Consider the following 20,911-nt stretch of genomic DNA (forward strand, 5'->3'; position numbering starts at 1 on the left):
TAACCAGTGACAAGCACTGCTGAGCACACACACAGTCCCAGCTGAATGTGGTTACTTGGCTAATGCCTCCTATCAAAGAATGACACACAGCCATGCACACGAATACATACACATACTGTGCGCACACACACACAAAAACACACACACACACACACACGCATAGTTTCTTTTGAGGGGCTTTGCTCTGTGTCTTGAAAGTTTAAAAGAAACTGAGCGGAGGCGGTAGAATGCCTCAGGCATCAGTCAGGTAGCACACTCACACAAACTCAGACAGACACACACACACACACACACACACACACACACACACACACACACACACACACACACACACACACACACACACACACACACATGCATGTAAGTTTGTGTGTGTGTATGTGTGTGGGTGTGTGGGTGTGTGTGTGTGCGTGCGTGCTGCTGTACTTACAGAGGGGAGGAGTGGTTTGCATGGTGTCCAGGAGGCCTCACTACTGCAAAGCCATTCTGTGAGAAGAAAGCAAAAACTAACACCTTTCTCCAACCATCACAAGTTATTTAATTTAGCTCTGTTCATTGCAGACAACATCTATCTACAGAAGAGGATTTACTAAAGCTACACTGTATGATTTATAACGTTTGTTTATTCTGCAGCCTGTTACACTGCAGCTCTGAAATTCCTCAAAAAACACATGGGACTTGCTAATAAGGTATTTTATCACCATGACACACCTTCAGCTCTCCTTGTGCCACCTTCAGGGCCAGGTCTGTGACACATCCTGCAGCAATACGGGAAGCTACTGATGTGTGAAGTTCATTCCAGGTTGTATCAATGTCTACCTGTCAGTATGAAAATGATGAGACACATAAAGAAAGATGTTAATTGAAGATACAATCAAAATAGGCTTCTAATTGTGTTTTTTTTTTAGTTTACAACTAGTTTCAGACTCATCAAAATTGGATTCAGTCTCAACTGAGATTTACTGAAATCTGACGGTCCCACTGGAAATTGACTTTCAGCAGGTTTACCACATTTAATCTAATCCAGCTGGTGTTGGTGAATGAGAAGGTGACTATTGACAGTTCTGCCTATGATGATCAAACTACCTCTATTTGAGAGAATAATTATTCTAATAGTGCAGTTTATTTTTGCAGTGTATTGACAGAGGACCTTTAACTTCTGAGGATGCTTACAATTGCTGAAAGACTTATTTTTTTTCACATCCACTTTCTCTTTGTTGCAGCTATTCTTTCCATAAACCCCCATCTTGTGTTTCAACATTACTCCATGTTTGAAACTTCACATTCGTGGTGTGCCGCGGTGGAACAATGAAATCAGAGGAATTTCTTTTATCACAGACTCTGCCATCTTGTTCCAATCACCCCTCTTCACCAGAGCAGCCAAGGTCCGGAAATCCAGGCAGATCAGTCGTCTTATCAACTAACACCCAGCCCCCTTCTTCTCTCCCTACCTCCTCTCCTCCCCTCTCCGACTCTCTTATCTGCCTCCTCTCTTATTATTGTGCTACACAACAGTTTCTCATGCGCATTTTCATCTGTCTTTTTCTAAATCAGAAGACAAAACGTCTTTTGGTCCTTTTATAGCCTCTTTATTGTTCCTTCTCTCGTGGTCCATTGTTTTGTTCTCCTACCTTCACAATGTATCTTGTTTTTCATTCCCTGTTTCCCCACATCCATTCCCTCTTAATAAAATCCTCTTTCACTGGCACGCACCCCTCCAAGCTATAGTCTCTATGTGTACCCTCTTTCTTCCCTTCCTCCTCTCTCTTTCTCTTCCACATCTCACCTTTGTACACCCTTTGAATTCTGATTGGGTTTCAAAGTTGTCTTAGCCAAAAACAATAGCATTAGCAATTTGTAGTGTTATTACTTTAATTGTGTAATGAGGCATAATCAACCATGTAATGTTTGCTGTATGCAATTAGATAAGTGGAAAGATTCCCACATGACTTGTGTTTTAAAAGGGTCTACGATGTGTATGCATGTGTGTGTGCGTGTGTGTGTGTGTGTGTGTGTGGCACTAACCCCAACTCCTCCACAGGGTAACATCACAAACATCCGTTGAGATAAGATTCCTGAAGAAGATTATTTCTGTCATTTAATATAATCAAAACTTCAGTTTTATATTGTTTTATTTTATTTATTATTATTATCGATATTACCAGCCAGCTTGTGGTTATCCAGTTTGAGGCGGTTGAGTGGGTTTGTTCCGAACAGAAGCACATGTTTCTCTGAATGGACCGACTGCAGCTCTTCTAGAGTGGCCTTCCTGCTGCGGATACGCTGCATACAGAGACACACAACTACATATAATACTGACTCTAGGTATATGGATCTGCCAGTATGTGTAGAGTGTGTGTGTGTGTCATACCTCACACTGGCTCCTGAGACCTCTTTCATGCAGTCTGGACCAGATGCTCTGGACCCTCCCAGCATGCTCAGGGTGGCGGCTGTTGTCCCCACAGGTACACTGGTGCTTCTGCATCTGAGCATCATAAACCAGTCCTAGATATACACACACGCAAACATACATTTAAAACTTAGTGTTTTCCTTCCTCAGCAATTCATCATCCAATTTGAAATTAATTTTAATTCATAGCTTCTTTTCACATGTTCCAGATCAACAAAAGCAACCCTCACCTGTGGTGAAGCGTAGCTTGACGTCTGTTGCAGTGCTGGACAGTGACAGGGAAGGTGTGGTTGTGGGTGGATGTGGAGGAGGAGGCAGGGAAGTGGAGGCTGGGGAAGACTTGGTCCGAACCAGAGGCTGATGAGGCCAAATTAGGGCAGGCACACCCAGGGGGTCCAGCTGGAGACCTGATCTAAGGTTCACCTGCCTCTGTGGTTCCCAGGACAGTGGACGAAAAGAAGAACAGGGAATGAAGGAGCATTACTAGCAGCAAAACATGGGAAAAAATAACTGGAGTAAACTTCCACACACTCGTAAGTCAAATGCCTCTCTCCAGTACTTTGCAACTACTAATTTTTTGGTCAATTTATTACTGCTTGCCTAGAACAAGCAACTGATAAAGAAAATACATCATTGCCAAGCATGCTTCCACAATACTGTAGCTCTCCCTCTTTTCATCTTGTATAAATAAAGCTACAGCGCCCTCTGATGTCCAAAACAAGCTATGAAGACGTGAATTTATGTACATAAGCACAAACTATTTAGTTTTTCGCTTTGTCATTAGATAGAGGACAAAAATTTTGTTAAAAACTTTTTATTTTAAGGAAAAGTAATACATCATCCCCATGGAAACTCTGCATGTGTCTACAGATATGAGTTTAGATCAGTACCTGACTAAGTGAATGTGAAGGCTCGATCAGGCTGTCCCGTGAGGAGGTATTGGACTCTGTGCCATAAACTGAGTCTGTGCTGGCAGTGCTCTGTCTCCTGTGGTAGCCATCCTCAGACATAGAGCCCGGTTCTGAATCGCACACGGACCCAGGCCCCGAACCTGATTCTGATCCAATCTCCTCCAGGTCCATGTCCTCCGATGGGATCTGTGTCAGACAAGGCTTCTCAATGTACTTGCTTGTCAGCTAATATAAGGTATAGGTTTTACAGTGTTAACAAGTCCAAAATGCACAATGAGTAGGATTAGTTGTTGAAAGCCAACTCCAGATTTACACTTGTTTCAGAACAAGCTTTGGCTGATTGCAGTTTTTCTTTGCTTTTTTGCATTTTTTTGTGCCCGCCTTTTCTTTGCTATGTTTTGGATGCATGCTTGCAATCTGGCACCTGGTCACTACGTTTTTATAGAAGTTGACACTCAGAAACGCCCCGAACAAAAAGAAAGGAAAAGGAAAGAGAAAACACAGGCACAGGGCAGTGTTTCCGCAGGTACAGACTTTGTCTAAACTTCTAGTGGGTCATAAGTGATGATTTAGCAACCTTGCACCTTTAAGGTTGCTTATGCTCTCTTAAGCAGCTATTTTTAACAGACATTTTTATATAACTGAAAAATATAACTGAAAAAATGAACTGAAATCCAAGCACAAGTCCAAATAAAGTCTCCAGAGAATAACCTCATAAAGATCTACCACTTTCAATATTAGTTTGTTAATTTGTATACAACATGCTTGTGTCCCTCTTACCTTGCTCAGGTATGCATTCTGCTTGAACCTCTCCAGCCCGCTCTTGTGGTATTGCTGGGTGAACTGGTGCTGGATGTGTGAGTGACGGCTGGCATGCAGAGTAAGGGGTGAGTGGCTGTAGGGCGGAGGCTCTGAACGTGTTCGCTCCAAAGGTCTGTGGGAGGGAAACGTAACTAAGCCTTCCCTTCTGGTAGACGAGGACAGGTGAGGCTGCTGCTGCTGCTGCAGAGGAATGGAGCTCAAACCATGAACTGCAGAGAAGGGGAAGAGGGAGGTACAGGTTAAAAGATGGCAAATAGAGATGAGGGCAGGGGGGTAAGGGTACATGGGGAGGAGAAAAAATAAAAGCACAATGGCTGGAGATAAACCTGTCAAAAATGGGCAGAAAAAAAGAAACTAAACTGGTTAGGAGGAAATTAAAATGGAAATAGTGATGTTTGGATTTAGACCATATTTTTGTATTATTTGTGAAACGGAATAACCATCAAGTGCCCACTAGAGGGCGTCCTTGTGCTATTTATATTACAATTTCCCCACAAAAGAAATGTAGCACAAAACAGAAGACATCAATGTCCTACAGTATTTATAGAACTGAAGAAGAATTATCCAAACCAAGAACATGTGCGACAAAGGGGGAAAAGTGAAAAACACATGAATTGCATAACTTCCTGATTATAGGCCACAAAATCAAGGCTTACACTTGTAAATAGCCCCTTAACCTTTTATGTGAAAGTTCCACCACTGACCACTCCCCACCAGTTCCTGTGTACCTAATACTACGTTTGACGACAGGAAACCAGTCTGAGGTAAGTATGGTTGGTTGGATGTCACCTGTCCTTACTCTGCCGTAGTTGCTTAATGTACACAAGAACAGAAATTGCCTTAAATGTTTGGAATAGAAACACAGCTCAATTTTTGCTGCCTTCTAAATCTTTAAGTGTATCAATGAGGAACATTTAGCGTGTAGAGCTAAATGCAGTGCATTCCTGTTTTCTTCAAGAACAAATAAACTAGTGGTGGGTAAGACGCCTTGCTTGGACTCCAAAATGTCATCTTTCATGGTAGGTTTCCTTCTTAATAACCCCAAAAGGGACATTAGTCCTTGGTATGCACACTGTCAAAAAAGGTAGGGGAACCATCCAGCTGCCTGTGTCATGTCTAACAATTCCCACTATCCAATGACTGCAGAAAGTTTAGATCTTCAAATAAAGATCGCATTTAGACACACACATATTGTAATGTGTTGTGCATGTCTACATGCATGTCTTCTGTATATATGCATGTTGAGGTATTTCTGTTTCTGTTGTACAACACATTCACAGCTACACAACTCACAAGAGACGAGCTGGGAGTGCACCAGTCCGGTATGTGGTTCCAGTATGAGCACAGGCTGAAGGCGCTGAGTCAGGGTTTGACTGTTTCCTTCCAGAGGCAGGTAGACCTGATGCATAGCAGAAACTGCTAACGGCCTGGCTACTCGCAGGTCAGCCTGTGAAGAGAGGTGATGAGAGGAGACATGATGGTAAGAAACTCCAGAAAGACCACTAGGAATTAGGGAAGTTCTCATCATTGTTGCAGCTTAACCCAAATGAGCAAAATGGAGGGTTTGTGCGTGAGGTTTCAGGGGGCTTAATCGGGCTGTTCCCAATGTAGAGATCTACAAACATGTTAACATTGTCATCAAGTGAGTAAACTACCACATGACTGATGCACAAGATATGAAAGTACCACAGAGATCAAGAGGGAAGTGAAAGCCTGAATAGACAGCATGTTTCTAAAAGTGTTCAAGTGTGCAGGAACTGTTTTAGACATGTAGTCTTATATACACACACATTCATAAAAATACACACATGTGTATCCATGTGATCGCTATTTGTTTTCAAAGACTCTAAAGGGACCCCTAGAAGTTGATGTTCACCTGAGCAGGAAGTCCAGCAGTGATGTTGGGCATTGCAGTGGGGTTGGTCGATGAGGTGAAATGAGCCAGCAACCTCTGTGCCTGCATGAGACAGAAATAATTAGTAAAGAGATTTTCTGTACAGATCATTGAGTACAAATGTTCACATTAACCAACACAAAACATAAAAACACATATTTACACAACAAAGTTAATTTGACTTCTCTCCCTATTGCTATATATCAACATCCACACATATTGCAGATTATACTAAAATATTTCTTATACAAGAAGTGTGTGTTAAAAACTGATGGACCCACTCTATATCAATGTTTAATGAGATGAGGAGTGATTACGTAACATGCATTTGTACAATGGGCCACCTGGCCTTCTCAAATCTCCCTGTTTAAAGCATTGGGCACCATCACTGTACTGCTTTTAACACCTAGTTAACATCAAACTGTAGGTGGCTGTCCTTTAAAGAGCAGGGGTACAATCATGTTTGTACTGTTCAAAAGAAGAAAGCAAAGGGTTTTTTAATTAAATGTTTTTTTAATGAATCCACAACGGGAAGACAAAACAAAGGTGCATGAAGGTTGAACACTTCTTGTCTCCTGTATTGAACAGGACACTGATCCCTAATATATATATAAAAAAGAAGGGCTTACCTCATGAGCCACTGGGAGGTGCCCATTATCTGAATGGAGGCTGTCGTTGGGTGAGCTGCACCCTGATGCTGGGGTGCTGCTGTTGCTGGGGGAGGAGTCTGGGTGACAGAATTAAAAAACACACCCATCAACTCATAATAGCCAACACTTTTAGTAAACATGTGTTCATACAGGTCCAAAAGACCTGTCAAATTGGAAATTAGTCAAACTGTGTCAGTAGAGCATGTGTTGAAATAACATGTAACAAAGTAACAGAAATGGCATATCAAAGCAGTATTAACTTGAAATAGCTAAAAAAGCAGTGCAAATTAAAACAGAAGATCATGAGTTCCGGCTAAATGTAAATACTCTACCCAGAGTTTCTGCCCGGTGCTTGACAGCTGGAGGGGCACTGATCTTACGCTGCAGCGGGTTTGGTCTTGTGCTGATGAGCTTCTTTAACTTCCACTTCAGAGTGGGCTCAGAGACTGCACACACAAATATAGACAAATTCATGCATGAAGAAGAACACACACGCAGACACAGACATACTTTTCCCCAAATTCTCATAAAAAAGGAAAGATATCTGTGGCTTTTAAACACACAGAACTTAATGATAAACTGACTGATGACATATATCTTCTACATCAGCAATACTGCTCCCACCCAGTAATGCAAATACTGTGAGGATGCACTCAATTTCCCAACAAAACCAAATTGAATCAATCTGCAACACAGCTGAACTAAGCAAATACCTCAACCCTGGTCAATAGCATAAAAAGTCCCATGTTTACATTGGTCAGGCTCCAATGAGCCCGAACAAAACAATCAATCAGTGGCTGGCTCAGAGCAGATAAAAGGCGGCTTTGTGTTGTCACCGTGCCAAAAAAAGCACTGGAGGGTGTGTGTGTGTGTGAGCTGGCACCTAAGGGCTCTAGGGCAACGCAAATAAATATCGTTTGTGTACTCGCAGAGATGTACAGGAAGACGAAACCACGCCCACTCTCATTCACATGGTGAGAGAGGCCTGCTCTGGACTCTCACGTGGTTCCTTTTACAAATACCTTTTTAAAGTTATGCAACTGCTTTGTTCTTTGTGTCCCACAGTTGTTTTTATGACTGCTCGGCTTCTCTCTGGACCTGCAGGCCTAGTGCTTCATGAGTTTCCTTCATGTCATTGTAAAGGACACACTTCTTTAGTCCAGAATATGTAATGTAATGACAGTTTGCTGAGACACTGAAAAGTATTGCAAGTAACGAAATATCCCGCTGAGCATTGCATTCAGATGACTCTGACTTTGTTCAAATCACACTGAGCGCACTGCAAGAGAACAGACCTAAAAATGGAAAGTCACCACTGACCTTCACCGCTTTAACCTCAGGGTGGGAACCCTCATCCCAGACACAAACAAACAGAGCAAACTCACCTGTCCTGCGCAGGGCAAGGTCTTTACGCTGGTCACAGGCTGTAGAAGTTGGGGACATGTCAGGAGCCGGGAGCCTAGGTGACCAAAATAATATAAGATAGACTTCTTCACTCATGAATTGGTATAAAGAGATTTGTTCTAATAAGATAAAGTTCTTTATCTTATTAGGTCGGTGTGATCAATCATTGATCTTTGTGTCCGTTTATCTCTCTCACCTGCATCCTGGTGCAGGACTGCGGTGGTTGGGAGTGACCCTGTCATGGGCAGGATGGTTCTTCATAATTATGTGTTCCCGAAGTTTTTGCCTTACCAGAGGACTGGATACAGCACCTACCGGACAATAAAGTCACTTCATCAGAAAAAAGACAGTGATTGGGATCATGTACAGCCATATAATAGGGAGACCTACAGTCCAACAGTGGGGCTGATAATATAAAATAATGAGAAAAATGGGTCTGATAGAGAAATGTGAATAGTTTTTCTTCACAAGGTACTGTATAATACTATAGTATCAAAAAGGAGTCAGGCGACTTCAGAAGTAGGATCCATGATATTGGTCACTTTTCTCTGAGGTCTCATCATTTCCTCTGTACGGTAAAAACAAAAAACAGCACAAAGTGCTTCCTAAAACAAGTTTGTTTGTTTGCCTTTGATTTGATATGAGTGCAAATTTCCTTGGAATCTGAGAATACATCACAGCACTTTTGGAAATCCCCTTCTTTTTATTGAACCATACAGTGTGCTATGACTCATATGAAGAGCACTTCAACAGCTAAATAGTCTTTCAGAGAGCCTACGAAAGCACATCACAGTACCGTGAAATACATTACATGATACTCACTCTGCTCATTTTTACTCTTTCGTATAAGCTGATGTAGCTCTTCTCTTTGCTCCTGCTCCATCTCTCTTTGCCTTTGTTCAATGTTATACTGAGAAGAGATAAAAACATGAAGTGATATCAACACTGATCAGTCTAGTCAGCTTGGACCTTGCATGTGAGATTTGCACAAAAAGGGACAGACATTTCTACTGACAAACCCCCCCCACGAATATTCTCTGTAGATTTGCAAACTAAACAAGACTTCATGTTACACTAGAGAAAAATAGCACTAGCAGTGCAGCACCAACCAGCTCATCCTCAACAGCTTTGATCAGAATCTAATGCTGAGAAGGAGGTCTGTTTACAGTAACTTGACCTGCTGCTTACTCATGTCTGCTGAGAATTCATCAGCCTGTGTAAAGACCTGTGTCAAAAGCAGCTGGCTTGTTCTTGTGGTTGATGTGGCAGGAGGTCCATCTGCCTTTCACTCTGTGCATTTCACCATTATCAAAATAAAATGCTGATGCAGGAATGAATGTTGCCAGATATTCCATGACTTGAGCGGGTCAAAATTTCACAATCATACTAACTCATATTAAGTCCCTGTTTATGTACTGAATGCTGAGGATACAGAAATATCAAGGCGCTTAAACGATTATTTAAAATGATTATTTACACTGCTCCTGGTTATGCTTGGTGCTGCTGAAGCTTTCCTTTGTCAACCTCCACCTATACGGGTTTGTCCTTACCTGCAAGTGTTGCTGGGAAAACTGGGAGCAATGCTGAGAGGTCAGAGGTCCAAGGAAGAAGGGAGGGCGGGGGGCCAGCATGGCCGAATCTAGGCCTGGATGTAACAACCTCTGGGTCACACTTAGGTCCATGGGCTGCTCCCCATGTATGGATAATGACACCCGATTGCTGCTGATTACATCCACTGCAGAAGGAGAGAGAGGGAGAAAATAACACATCCATTTGTTGAAGAGCACCACTGACAATGCTTATGGGTGTCAATGTGGGATGAGGATTATTTGTCTCTCTGGAGTATATGTTACTCTCTTTTTATGGGACTATTTCTCAGTGTCCAGCACACTGATCAAAGATATATTGTCATTGTAGATTAAGAGTATCAAAAGTAGTACAGATATCTTAGATGTGGTAACACAAAAGGAAGCATGTTTTTAATAAGTTTTCAAAGAAAAAGTCTGAGAACAATCCGAGACGTCTTTTACAGGGTGTGCTTTATATAAACATGATCAGAGTGCACTCAGTTTATTTGGCATAAGTGTATGCCCAGATGTGTACTCGTACTTGAACTCTGCACATTCAACCAGTCATATTTCATTTCATTCAAGTCTTCCTGCCTCAAGTGAACTGGCTATTGTCCAACACTGCATTCAGGAAAGCAAAAGAGAGGGGTGTTTGTGTGTGTTGGGGTTGGAGGGGCACAAAAGAAAGAAAGAATGAAGGAAACAGGGTGGGGAGATTGGATTTGAACATTGTGTGGTCAAGGCATTTGGGTCAGGTACATCAATCTGTCATCTCCTTTCCATGTTTTACTAAAATTAAAGAAATAAAAAGCTAAGTTTAGCACGAGTGACACAATTGAACTATGCTTTGGTGTCCTAACGAAAGACAGATGTCTTTTTATAGGTGCAGGGGAGTGCAAAAAGGTTTTGATCCATTTATGAAATCCAGAAGCCACTGTTAATATGTTAAACAATCTTGTAATTTCAACTCAAATGATTGAACCGTGGCATGCATGGCACAATATGAGCCTGATGGTATGACCTATATATAATAACAGGAAAGCTAATTATAACTGGTAGTGAGGAAACATCATCCTAAGTTTTTCTCGAGTTTTGTGATGCACCATAACAACAAGACAAAAACACGTGCAAGCTCACAGATAACTTGATACCATTTTCACGTGTCAATGCGACTGACACCTGAAACCAATAAACATGGTGAGGAATGTTTTGGTGCCGATACAAAGCTTAGACAGATACAGTATGGAAAGAGACACCTTCCTCCCTCTGGGGTAAGGGGACAGTGGGAGGGAGGGAAGGACATGGAAATTTACTGAAACTGCAACCCAAAATATTACTCAACATTACTCACATAATTCCTGCAACTGGATGTTTCTTTTGATGACACACCCTTGTGAATTACATTATCGTGACACAATACCTCTCACATCACAGTATCTCAGAAAAGCACACTTGCATTGAAATTATCCACTTGTTTGAAAAGGTTATCCTGGATTTAAATTTAGAAGATTACATTAACAAACCAACTGCGGTGACACAATAAAAAAGGTCAAAATCCAAATGACAAAGGTATAAAGAGAAGTCAAGTAGATTGTGTTAAACATTCAGCATTTTACAGGCTTGGCCTTCAATGTCTATTATTAGAATTAACAGTAACTCCTGCTCAAATGGTTCATTGGCTTAAATGTGGCCCACAACACTACTACCACAGAAAAAATCAGCAGAAATGTTCAGTGCTGCAGCTCAAAACAAACATCCATACAGGTTCCACTGAACTTCCCTCCTGCAGGAGCCTTACAGTAAGTTTTATAGACCCATGCAGCGTTATTTGACCCTCATTCCCAAAGCGAGACTGACTCAGAGAAGGAAATGTCCATAAAGGCGTAATGTGTTGACACAATTCCTCTTAAGAAGAAAACACTCCCACGCTCTTATTACTGCAGGTCAAGTGAGACTTGCACATGGTAGAACATTAAATAACATATGGGGAGTTAATAAGACCAGAACTATTTATAGTACAAGATAATATTGTGCAGTTTAGGCCACGTAGTTTCAGTTCTGTTGTCCTGCTTGATAACAAAATACTGAATTAAAACTTTGCATGATTATTTGTATAGCTAAAAATAGAGACAGGGAAACACAGATAAGTGTCCTGTAAAAATGATGCATGCAATTTACACATTCTTGCACCACTGGAATCCTACCTTGCAAGGTAGCGCAGAACAGTTATCTGTAATACTGGAACCTGTCCCACTTTTAGCTGGTTCATGCCTGCGTAACAATATGTCAGAGCTGAAGTTGAAGGATTGGTTTTGTTTTAAGTGTCTGGTGCTTTTTTTTATTCTACTGTAATTAAAAAATGTTAAACGTGCAACAGGAAATACCCATTGTAACAGAACGGTATGTATTACCAGAAGAATGTCTGTGTGTTTTCAAAGGAAATCAATCGCTGGAGCAGCGGGACTGTGGTGTTAGTGGTGGTGGGGACTTAAATTATCTGCATACACCCTCTCTGTCACACACAAACAAACACATGCACACAATTATATACACGCACACACACACACACACACACACACACACACACACACACACACACACACACACACACACACACACACACACACACACACACACACACACACACACACACACAATTAACAAACAAGTCAGCTCCCTTGACAGAAAGGAAATGATCAGGAAGTCAGTGTTACTTCTCATCTAAACAGAAAAGAAACACCTGCGGCATATTTTTGACCTAATAAAGTAAAGACCGGGCTGCAGCAACCATACATATGTAAATCTCACTTTAAACAATGTAACACAAAGTGTCCTCACAGAGACACATTGTCTACACTGACTAACTTGTATTTAAAAAAATTCTGCATTTTTCTGCAGTTTCAAATGAAATGTGTTGGCTGAGTTATGTACAGTTACTGAATGACTTGCAGCGTGAAAAATAACTGAACCAAGACCAGCTCAGTCATTGCATGATGCATTCAAAGAGCAAACTAGACAGTCAAGGTTTCCTCCACAATGCCCCTGAAGGGTTTAAAAAGTTTGTAGTTGTTCTAACATCACATTGTTAGAACAACTGCTATTCTTCGACTGTGCTCGGAAAATGCAAACATACATATTTTAAAACTGAAAAGAAAAGCTATAAGATATATAACTAATAAAGTCTTGAACGTTTTAAAAATAAGAAGATCTGCATTCAGATAAGATCTGTGTGTGCGCTTCTCTCTCATTTGAGCGTTGTGGTGCTAAAAATAAGCAGGCGAGAAACTTCTGGTTTCTGTAATAGCATATTCGTTTCACAACCATCATCCTCTTTCTGTGCGCCTTCTGCAGCAAAACACTGAATCACTGACACACAAGCATGCACACACCTGCACACATACAGAGACACACACACTCACACAGAAACAGTGACTTCCTGTTTCTAAAGTTAGTCTGCACCATAACATCCTCTTGGTTCATTTAGACAAGCAGAAGCTGCTATTTTAGTTGAATGGCTTCACTGGATCATTTCTGCAGCTTGAGGGTTACAGATGTCCTTCAGCCGTATTTATATCCACTCTGTGGCCCTAAAAATGTGCTTTGTTTATTGTTGGAGTGAACTCCACAGTGCTATTGGATGGAGTTACGTGTGGAAGTCAAACATCAAGTTAAGTGCTAGCTACTATTTGTATACATAAACACTGGAATCAAGCACAACATTTATGGCTGGTTAGATTTGCCACAAAGCACTAAGAGCCAGAGTTCACAGACAAAATGTCATGGGAACTAGAAACAAATTAACTACTAATTAGTATTAATACTGTTTCTAGTAACCATGCCAACTTGTGCTAAGTGTACATTTATTCATGTTTTACAGGTTGACACTGAGTTATGTATTAACAAACCCACTCACACACGCACACACACGCACACACACACACACACACAATAGCAACTTAATGACAGCTACTCCATGCTGGTCACCATCACCAGCTTCCCGCTAGCCCACCATCTCTCCTTCGTTTTCTCCGTTCCTCCACCGTCCTTACATTTAGAGGAATCCACAGCTGTTGGGGACATTCTGTCCCTCTGCTTCCGAGCAGCTGGAGTATCAATCCCCGTATGTGTGCATCCGTATGAGTGTGTCCTTGTGCGTGTCCGTCCTATACGTGCCAAGGTATTAATAGCTTGCAGTTGTTTCTTTTGAGTGTACACAGCAGGTCTTTGTGTTTGCATAAGTGGGATCTGCTTGTGCGACAGTTGAGGGTGCATGTACACTTGTATCAGTGCTGGCGTGTGTCGGTGCCGATGTATTATTAGTGCCCATTTGTTTCTTTTGAAGGAGCACTGTGGCTCTTTGTGCAAGTTTCAGTTTATGTAACCATGAAGGTTTATTTTTAGTGTCACCTGTCACTTGTTTTTTTGTCTGTAATCACGCAAGTGCACATGAGTTTTGGGACACTGAGTTGATTTGCTGTTTCTCAATATATTAATAGCATCTCACCACTTGTTTTTATGAGTGTGTGGCATGTGTGTTCTTATAAGTGTATTAATAGCATTCCCAATTGCCCACACATGCTTCTGTTTATATGTATGGTGTGTGTTGTGGCTGTCAATAAGCCTCAATTTTTTCAGCTGTACTGCAAATGAGAGTGGATGAGTTAACTACAGCCGACCACTGAGAGTGTGAGCTGATGATATCGGCATATCCCAGTATTGGCAAAAATATTGGATGCATTTTTAAGTATGTTTGACTCTAACTCTTTTCGTATCTTTCGATTTTTTTAATTGTTTTTACGGTTTTTATTATATTATAAAGTATTTCATAAGCTAATTGATAATTGTTTGGTAATGGGTTCGCTATAAAATGTCAGAAAATGTCAACCAGAATTTCCCAGAGCCCAAGGTGAGGACTTTAAATTGCTTGATTGTATGTCCAAAAACACAAAAGCTATTTAATTTACTAAAACACAGTATCAAGAAAAGCAGAAAATCCGACATATAAGAAACTGAAACTATTCATGTTCAGGATTTTGAAATCACTGAAACAGTTATACAATTATCAAATATTTCTAGATTAATTTATCTGTAAATCTTTCTACACATTTTACAAACAAAATGTGAGGAAATCTTGTAAAAAATCTGTGTCATGCCAAAAATGTGTAACCTATAGCCTATATGTCATCATAAAATGTTTGGCATTTGTTTTAACACTGCAAGCATACCTCACTTCCCATCTCCTTTCCCCCCCAAGGCTTAGGACGTTTAAACTTATTATGCCATGACATAAGCCCTCCATTCACACACTTGACTGTCAACAGGATAATTGCACAAGCAAATATGAGATTTCTGCATCATTTAGCCTTTTCTTTCTTTCTCTCAGAGTCATCAGTACATTTTTAGTAATGTCCCAGTCAATCTTTTCCACTAAAGGATCAAAGGTCAGACAGTTATAAGACTTCTCTTGATGTCGTGACCCTGAGGCGGCGCGGGAAAAAGACGAGGGGTCGCCAGCTCACTGTATAGTTGTGTGTGTATGAGAGTGTCACAAGCTAGCATGCTCTTACGTGTGATTCTTAAGCTTGATTTCTCACAGCCAAAAACAGACTGACAATTGTTGACATTTTTTCTCCTGTGGGTTCGAAACGGTCATCTTTTTCGGAGGGGGAAAACACGACTAAATTTGGCCCAGGGAGCTGTCATAAGGTTTGCATGAGAGTGAAACTCTGTCTTGGCTGAGAACAAACAAATTGCGTCTTACTGCTAAAAGAATAGACCCTGATACTTTCATGACCTGCTCATGCACTCTTAAGATAGCGGGGGGTCAGTACCTTAGTGCCAATACACACCCTCATTCAGACATTCAGACAGACCATACACAAATGATCTCCTCAACATTGCCCTCAAGTATGCAAATGAAGACATGAGCCAACAATTGACCTGATGGGAACACCATCTGACTTCCTTTTTGTACTTCAAAAGAAGCCGTGACTGATTCAGGTCAGTGGTCCGTGCACCATCTCCAACTAAATACATCCACCCCTGCTCTATGATCTTGAGTGAATTTGCCCCCCCCACCATGCCCCGCACACACTAACTTGCATGATACACAGGCAGAGGGATGGTCCTGTTGCTGTGTTTTTGAGGAGCAGCTTGTATCAGTAGTCAGCTGAGTCGATCTTAAATCAGGAACAGGAAATGTGATCTGGTGCTTTGGCTGGTCCAGAACACTGTTCCTATTGTCAGTGCACTGCTGTGGCTCCCACTGAGAAAACACCGGGGACTTTTAAAGGTTATCTGTCCTGGGAAAAGGTTGGTATTTACTTTCACAACTAGCCTGCGGCACAAAGGTATAGCCAAAATGGATATGATGGATATTAATGAATGATTGCCTGCTCACTAAATATGACTTTGTCCTTGTTGTGTTTATAAATACAAAGGCCTATCTGGGGTCATTAAAGGAGCTTTTACAGCAAGCTTCGCAATCAGTGTTTACTCAACTAGGGTTGAACCACTAATCAAATACATTGGAAATAAGCGATTAATCTACTAGTGATGGAACTTCCCTCACTGTTCATCTTAGTCATCCATGCAGCATACAAAGTAAAATAAAGCAATCTACTAAACTTCTGATGACCTCAATTTATTAAGCTGAAGATATAAAAGAATTATGAATGTGTGTCCCATACAGAGCTGAAGAAATTATTTGTTAATCAGTTGATGGAAGGCATTTTTGGGGGGGTATTTGAGTATTTCTTTATCAAATATGTGATTCTTTAAGCAATAGAACCAATACGTTTTAAGTGTTGATGAACAAACGCAATGTGAAATCAGCTTCTTACCTCAACATCCAGTCAAAACAATACAGACTGCTAGCAACCACATTGTAGTGCAACTGATTTATATGAAGAGCAAGCATTACATTACAGCTAGTTAGGCCAGAGACTCGCAGCTGATGCCAGCTTTAGAAAGCACAGAGGTGACTTATGTTGACATCAAAATGTCTTTGTGTACAAGAATGTAGAAAAACCCTCCAGTCAGAAGTACAAAAACAATTTCCACATTTCTACTGTTAGGAGGGAATATTTAACCTTTTCTCAAAGATGCTGGCATTGAAGTTTCACTTGAACCTTCAGTCAAAGTGTTTATCATTGTAACAAAGCCAAACCCATAGGCTGTTACAACGTGTGGAGCAAAAGGGCCTTTGTGATCAACAGTTTGAGTAAGATGACACTTATCATGTACAGAAGCATTAATCGCTGATTATTATGACCAAAGTCAAAGAGATACGCTTTTGTAAAACACACACACACTCGGTTGGATACATTATATGCACGCTGCAAAAACAATCATGCACACAATCCGATATTTACCCATTCAAAGAAATAATGATCACTGCTGGTTATCTGTGATGGTTAGTGGAAAAAATGAAGGAGTGATCTAAAAGGCAACATAAAGGGGACAGAGTGTAGGTGGTGTCGATTCCTTTGGCATGGCCCACATTAAACTAATGTGACTATATCCTGGCAACAGCACTGAGGCTGTGACCTCATCCCAACCAGAGAGGGAACCTGGACACATGAGAACATTATTCCACGCATGGCTGCCATGTCTGTGTGTGTTTTCATTTTTTTAGGGACTGAAGGGGCTTGGGTGGGATCTAACAACTTTTACGACTCTGTCATAATACAACACACACTCATGGTCCAGCAAACAACCAAACATTTGATGCCTAGCAGTGAATGAGTCAAACTTCTCAATGACGTTATGGGCAGAATAGGAAATTCTACACTAGCACTCACAATGAGGCCTTAATTCCATGATTACACAATCATTAAGCCTATTTACCATGTTAAAATGATCATGTGGCCAATTTGTCGGATTAAGATAATTCAGGCAGGTTCTGCTAATTCAAACTGAAGCATCTGACTCTGTGTCATGATCTCAGGACATTTACACTTATTCTGATTTTGGAAATTATGATGGCAGTTTTTTAGTTGCTGAAATGCATTTATTTTAATGAAAAGAAAAAGGACATCTCACTGCAAATAGAAATCTCAGCCAGGTAAGCATTTACACCTGTAGAGTTTGGACGCCAGCCAGGGGAAGGATAACAGTGTTTACCTTCCAGCACAGGTAAACTACATCATGTCGGTTCCAGTATGTTAGCTGACATGCCTTCTTGCACACAAGGAAGCAGTCGTTATACAAAAATAGTTACAAGTTTACTTCCCTGTGCACTTTAGCAAATAACATAAAGTATCGCCTACCGTTTGCAGATGACGTTCAAACGCAAAGCATTTCCAACTTCAAGCGACACTAAAGGTCCTGACAGCCGTTTTTAAGGTAGAAAGAGCAAGTCAGAAAAAAATAGAAGACGGATAAAAAGTTAGTCCAACTGTCTGTCGTTGTCATCTTGGATCTTTTTGACTAAACTTGTCAGATATTAGACTGACCTGTCAAACTCCAAAACGTTGTCAGAGCTGTATACACACAGAAAACTAAGCAAAAATGTCATTATGATCATTATGATCAGCGAAATCTGCCTCTCACTTGTCTGTCTGCTTCTCACTGAGTGTCAGCGGTGGTGGAACCGCTGGTATGACCTGCTGGGAGTCGCTTTCATCTGCCTGTGAGCTGCTGGTGTGAGGGCTCCATCTGCTGAACTGGGTAAGGATGCTCTGTGTGTGTGTGTGTGTGTGTGTGTGTGTGTGTGTGTGTGTGTGTGTGTGTGTGTGTGTGTGTGTGTGTGTGTGTGTGTGTGTGTGTGTGTGTGTGTGTGTGTGTGTGTGTGTGTGTGTGTGTGTGTGTGTTTAAATCTGGGAAATAAAGTGTGGAAAAGTCAAAAGTGCTGTAATCCTGTTCTGCCAGTTCTCAATGTGATTTAAATCTGGGAAATAAAGTGGGAAAAGTCAAGAAGTGCTGTAATCCTTCGAAGGTCAATACAAAACACAAAGGAACATACTGCACGCAGAAATACAGTAAAAGTTAAAAAAAAATAATAATATAATGAATGTATTCAGTGAAAAAGGACTATAACTACAGCCATCAGACATTGGAGTACAAATATAAGGTTCCCTCACAGACACTCAACATTAATTATACAGTACCAGTCAAAAGTTTGGACACACCTTCTCATTCAATGGTTTTTCTTTATTTTTATTTTTTTCTACATTGTAGATTAATATTGAAGACATCCAAACTATGGAGGAACACATATGGAATTATGTGGTAAACAAACAAATGCTCAACAAACCAGAATATGTTTTATATTTTAGATTCTTCAAAGTAGTTGAGTGAAAAGGTGTGTCCAAACTTTTGACTGGTACTGTACATAAGAGTCAGGTACCAGCGCTTTAAACCATAGCTGAATACTTAACTAAAGGCATTTAGTTGCTTAGTACCTCCTCCAAAACCACAGGAGTGTGGATGCAATATGAATTAGTTTCTTCAGATTTCAGCTACCACATATGTTTCTTACAAGAGTACCAAGTAAAAATATTGTTTCAGGAGATGCAATCCAAAACTTACAAAAAATAATATCACTTCCAAATTCTTACAAAAGCCTAAAATCTTAAACACCACATTCATCAACTTTGTTTATTGACACAAAGTAACGATGTTTTCAGTATATACGCAAACTGAATACAGGTAATGAATTCAGTTGGCTAATTATGTACATATGATGATTATATGAAATGAATTGGCCTACTGCAGGAGAAAGACATACAAAGAGCTAAAATACCTGTGAAGAGGGAGAGTAAGAAAAAAAAAGAAGCAAGTTTATAAACAACAGGGCAGGAGTGGCAGGGGTTATGTATCCGCTGCCACTCCTGCCCTGTTGTTAATGGTAAATAACTATCCTGTGCAGACAGTGGATGAGTTTAACTTCTATGGAATTGCTTTTGGCTGTAGGCCGAGTTTTACAGTAAATAAATCTTTAAGCAATGTATGTCTTTAGGACACTTTTATGGCATCAGACAGGATATTTTTAAGGGAAGCGGTGAGCCCAGAACAGAAACAAAGAAATATATTTGGCCATCGGAAATATTATAAAACTACAGAGCCAAAATACATATGCACATTATGCCATGTAAAAGGCCTCAAATAGAACATTATTCTTAACATCCACTCAACAACAGATGTAATTGTCTTTGTGCAGGTGCTGCAGAGCCTTTAAAACATGTAAGAGCATGTACAAATGTATTTATACTGTAGCTTTATTGAATTCTTACTATGCTGCTAATTTAACATGTAGCTCCTTCTGTACCAACATGTTTGTTTTACTGTACTGTATTATGTGCTCTCTTTCTGATTTTTCTGTATTTTTATTTTGAGATCTGACCACATAGTGAAGCCAAAGGCAAATGTTCACATTCATGGACAATACAGTTCTATTCTATCCTGGATGCAGGCACAAACACACAGACATACGCAACAAATTTACTCTTAATTTAGACAGCGCTGCCCGTTCTCACATGTCCTCTCCCAAACTGAACTCTCAGTGTCTCTCACAGTTTCCTCATCCTGCCTGTGGCCAAATCTCCTCCACCCTCTGCCAAAAAAAAATCAACATCATTCGATCCATGAAGATAAACCAATCTGGGACAAACAAACTAGTGAAGCTGAGCCAGTGTTTTATTTAATATGACCCAGGCCAGTCCTGAGAGGGAGTCAATAGCTTTGCTGTTGTTCAGTTAAATTGTGTCCAAGGGTAAAATTATAGCCCTAGTAAAAAAAATGGCTATCAACAAAACTCAGTATAATTACAACAACAGAGTGTCTTTCTGTTTGTGCTCTTGGCAGGACTAAACAGTCACGGGGTTGAATGTCTCCTGAATCATTTGAGATACGTACAAGCAAATTGAATTTCACAGCAGATCTCCATTTTCAGATGTCGAGAATGCTTGGTGACTGTTACATTTTCATTCAAAACATTTTCTGTTCCGAATATTAATTAATTGCTATGGGCTTGCACTTTACATCATTTCTTGAACCATTATCAACACGTCAATGTTCATATCAATCGTATCAACATAGGTCTGTGAATGACCACTGTAACATTATGACACCTGTTCAAGTTATAAACAATATAAATGATACATACAGGAGCTGATAGCTGAAAGTAGGTATCAATTTTGAGAAGAAAATAAACTAAGGAATAAAGTAAATTGTCACTTTCCAGCCATGGCCAGTTGAACTGGGCGGTAAGGGACAAATTTGTCTCAATGTACATTTGATTGCGAATAATT

The 20,911-nt window shown here is 40.5% G+C and overlaps 1 protein-coding gene across 1 annotated transcript in view; it reads right to left on the reverse strand.

Annotated features, from left to right (window-relative positions):
- Nucleotides 1–20,911, reverse strand: part of LOC129105997 (histone deacetylase 7-like) — a 40,068-nt gene that overhangs the window by 13,117 nt on the left and 6,040 nt on the right. Inside the window, 16 exon segments of the mRNA XM_054617288.1 lie at nucleotides 431–486; nucleotides 712–819; nucleotides 2,026–2,075; nucleotides 2,163–2,283; nucleotides 2,372–2,505; nucleotides 2,641–2,839; nucleotides 3,301–3,507; nucleotides 4,102–4,352; nucleotides 5,437–5,590; nucleotides 6,020–6,100; nucleotides 6,667–6,764; nucleotides 7,020–7,133; nucleotides 8,073–8,146; nucleotides 8,288–8,402; nucleotides 8,914–9,001; nucleotides 9,642–9,826. Of these exon segments, the coding sequence (XP_054473263.1) occupies nucleotides 431–486; nucleotides 712–819; nucleotides 2,026–2,075; nucleotides 2,163–2,283; nucleotides 2,372–2,505; nucleotides 2,641–2,839; nucleotides 3,301–3,507; nucleotides 4,102–4,352; nucleotides 5,437–5,590; nucleotides 6,020–6,100; nucleotides 6,667–6,764; nucleotides 7,020–7,133; nucleotides 8,073–8,146; nucleotides 8,288–8,402; nucleotides 8,914–9,001; nucleotides 9,642–9,826 (2,035 nt within the window).

This window comes from Anoplopoma fimbria, chromosome 17 (genome assembly GCF_027596085.1).
Source record: "Anoplopoma fimbria isolate UVic2021 breed Golden Eagle Sablefish chromosome 17, Afim_UVic_2022, whole genome shotgun sequence".
NCBI classification, from domain to species: Eukaryota; Metazoa; Chordata; class Actinopteri; order Perciformes; family Anoplopomatidae; genus Anoplopoma; species Anoplopoma fimbria.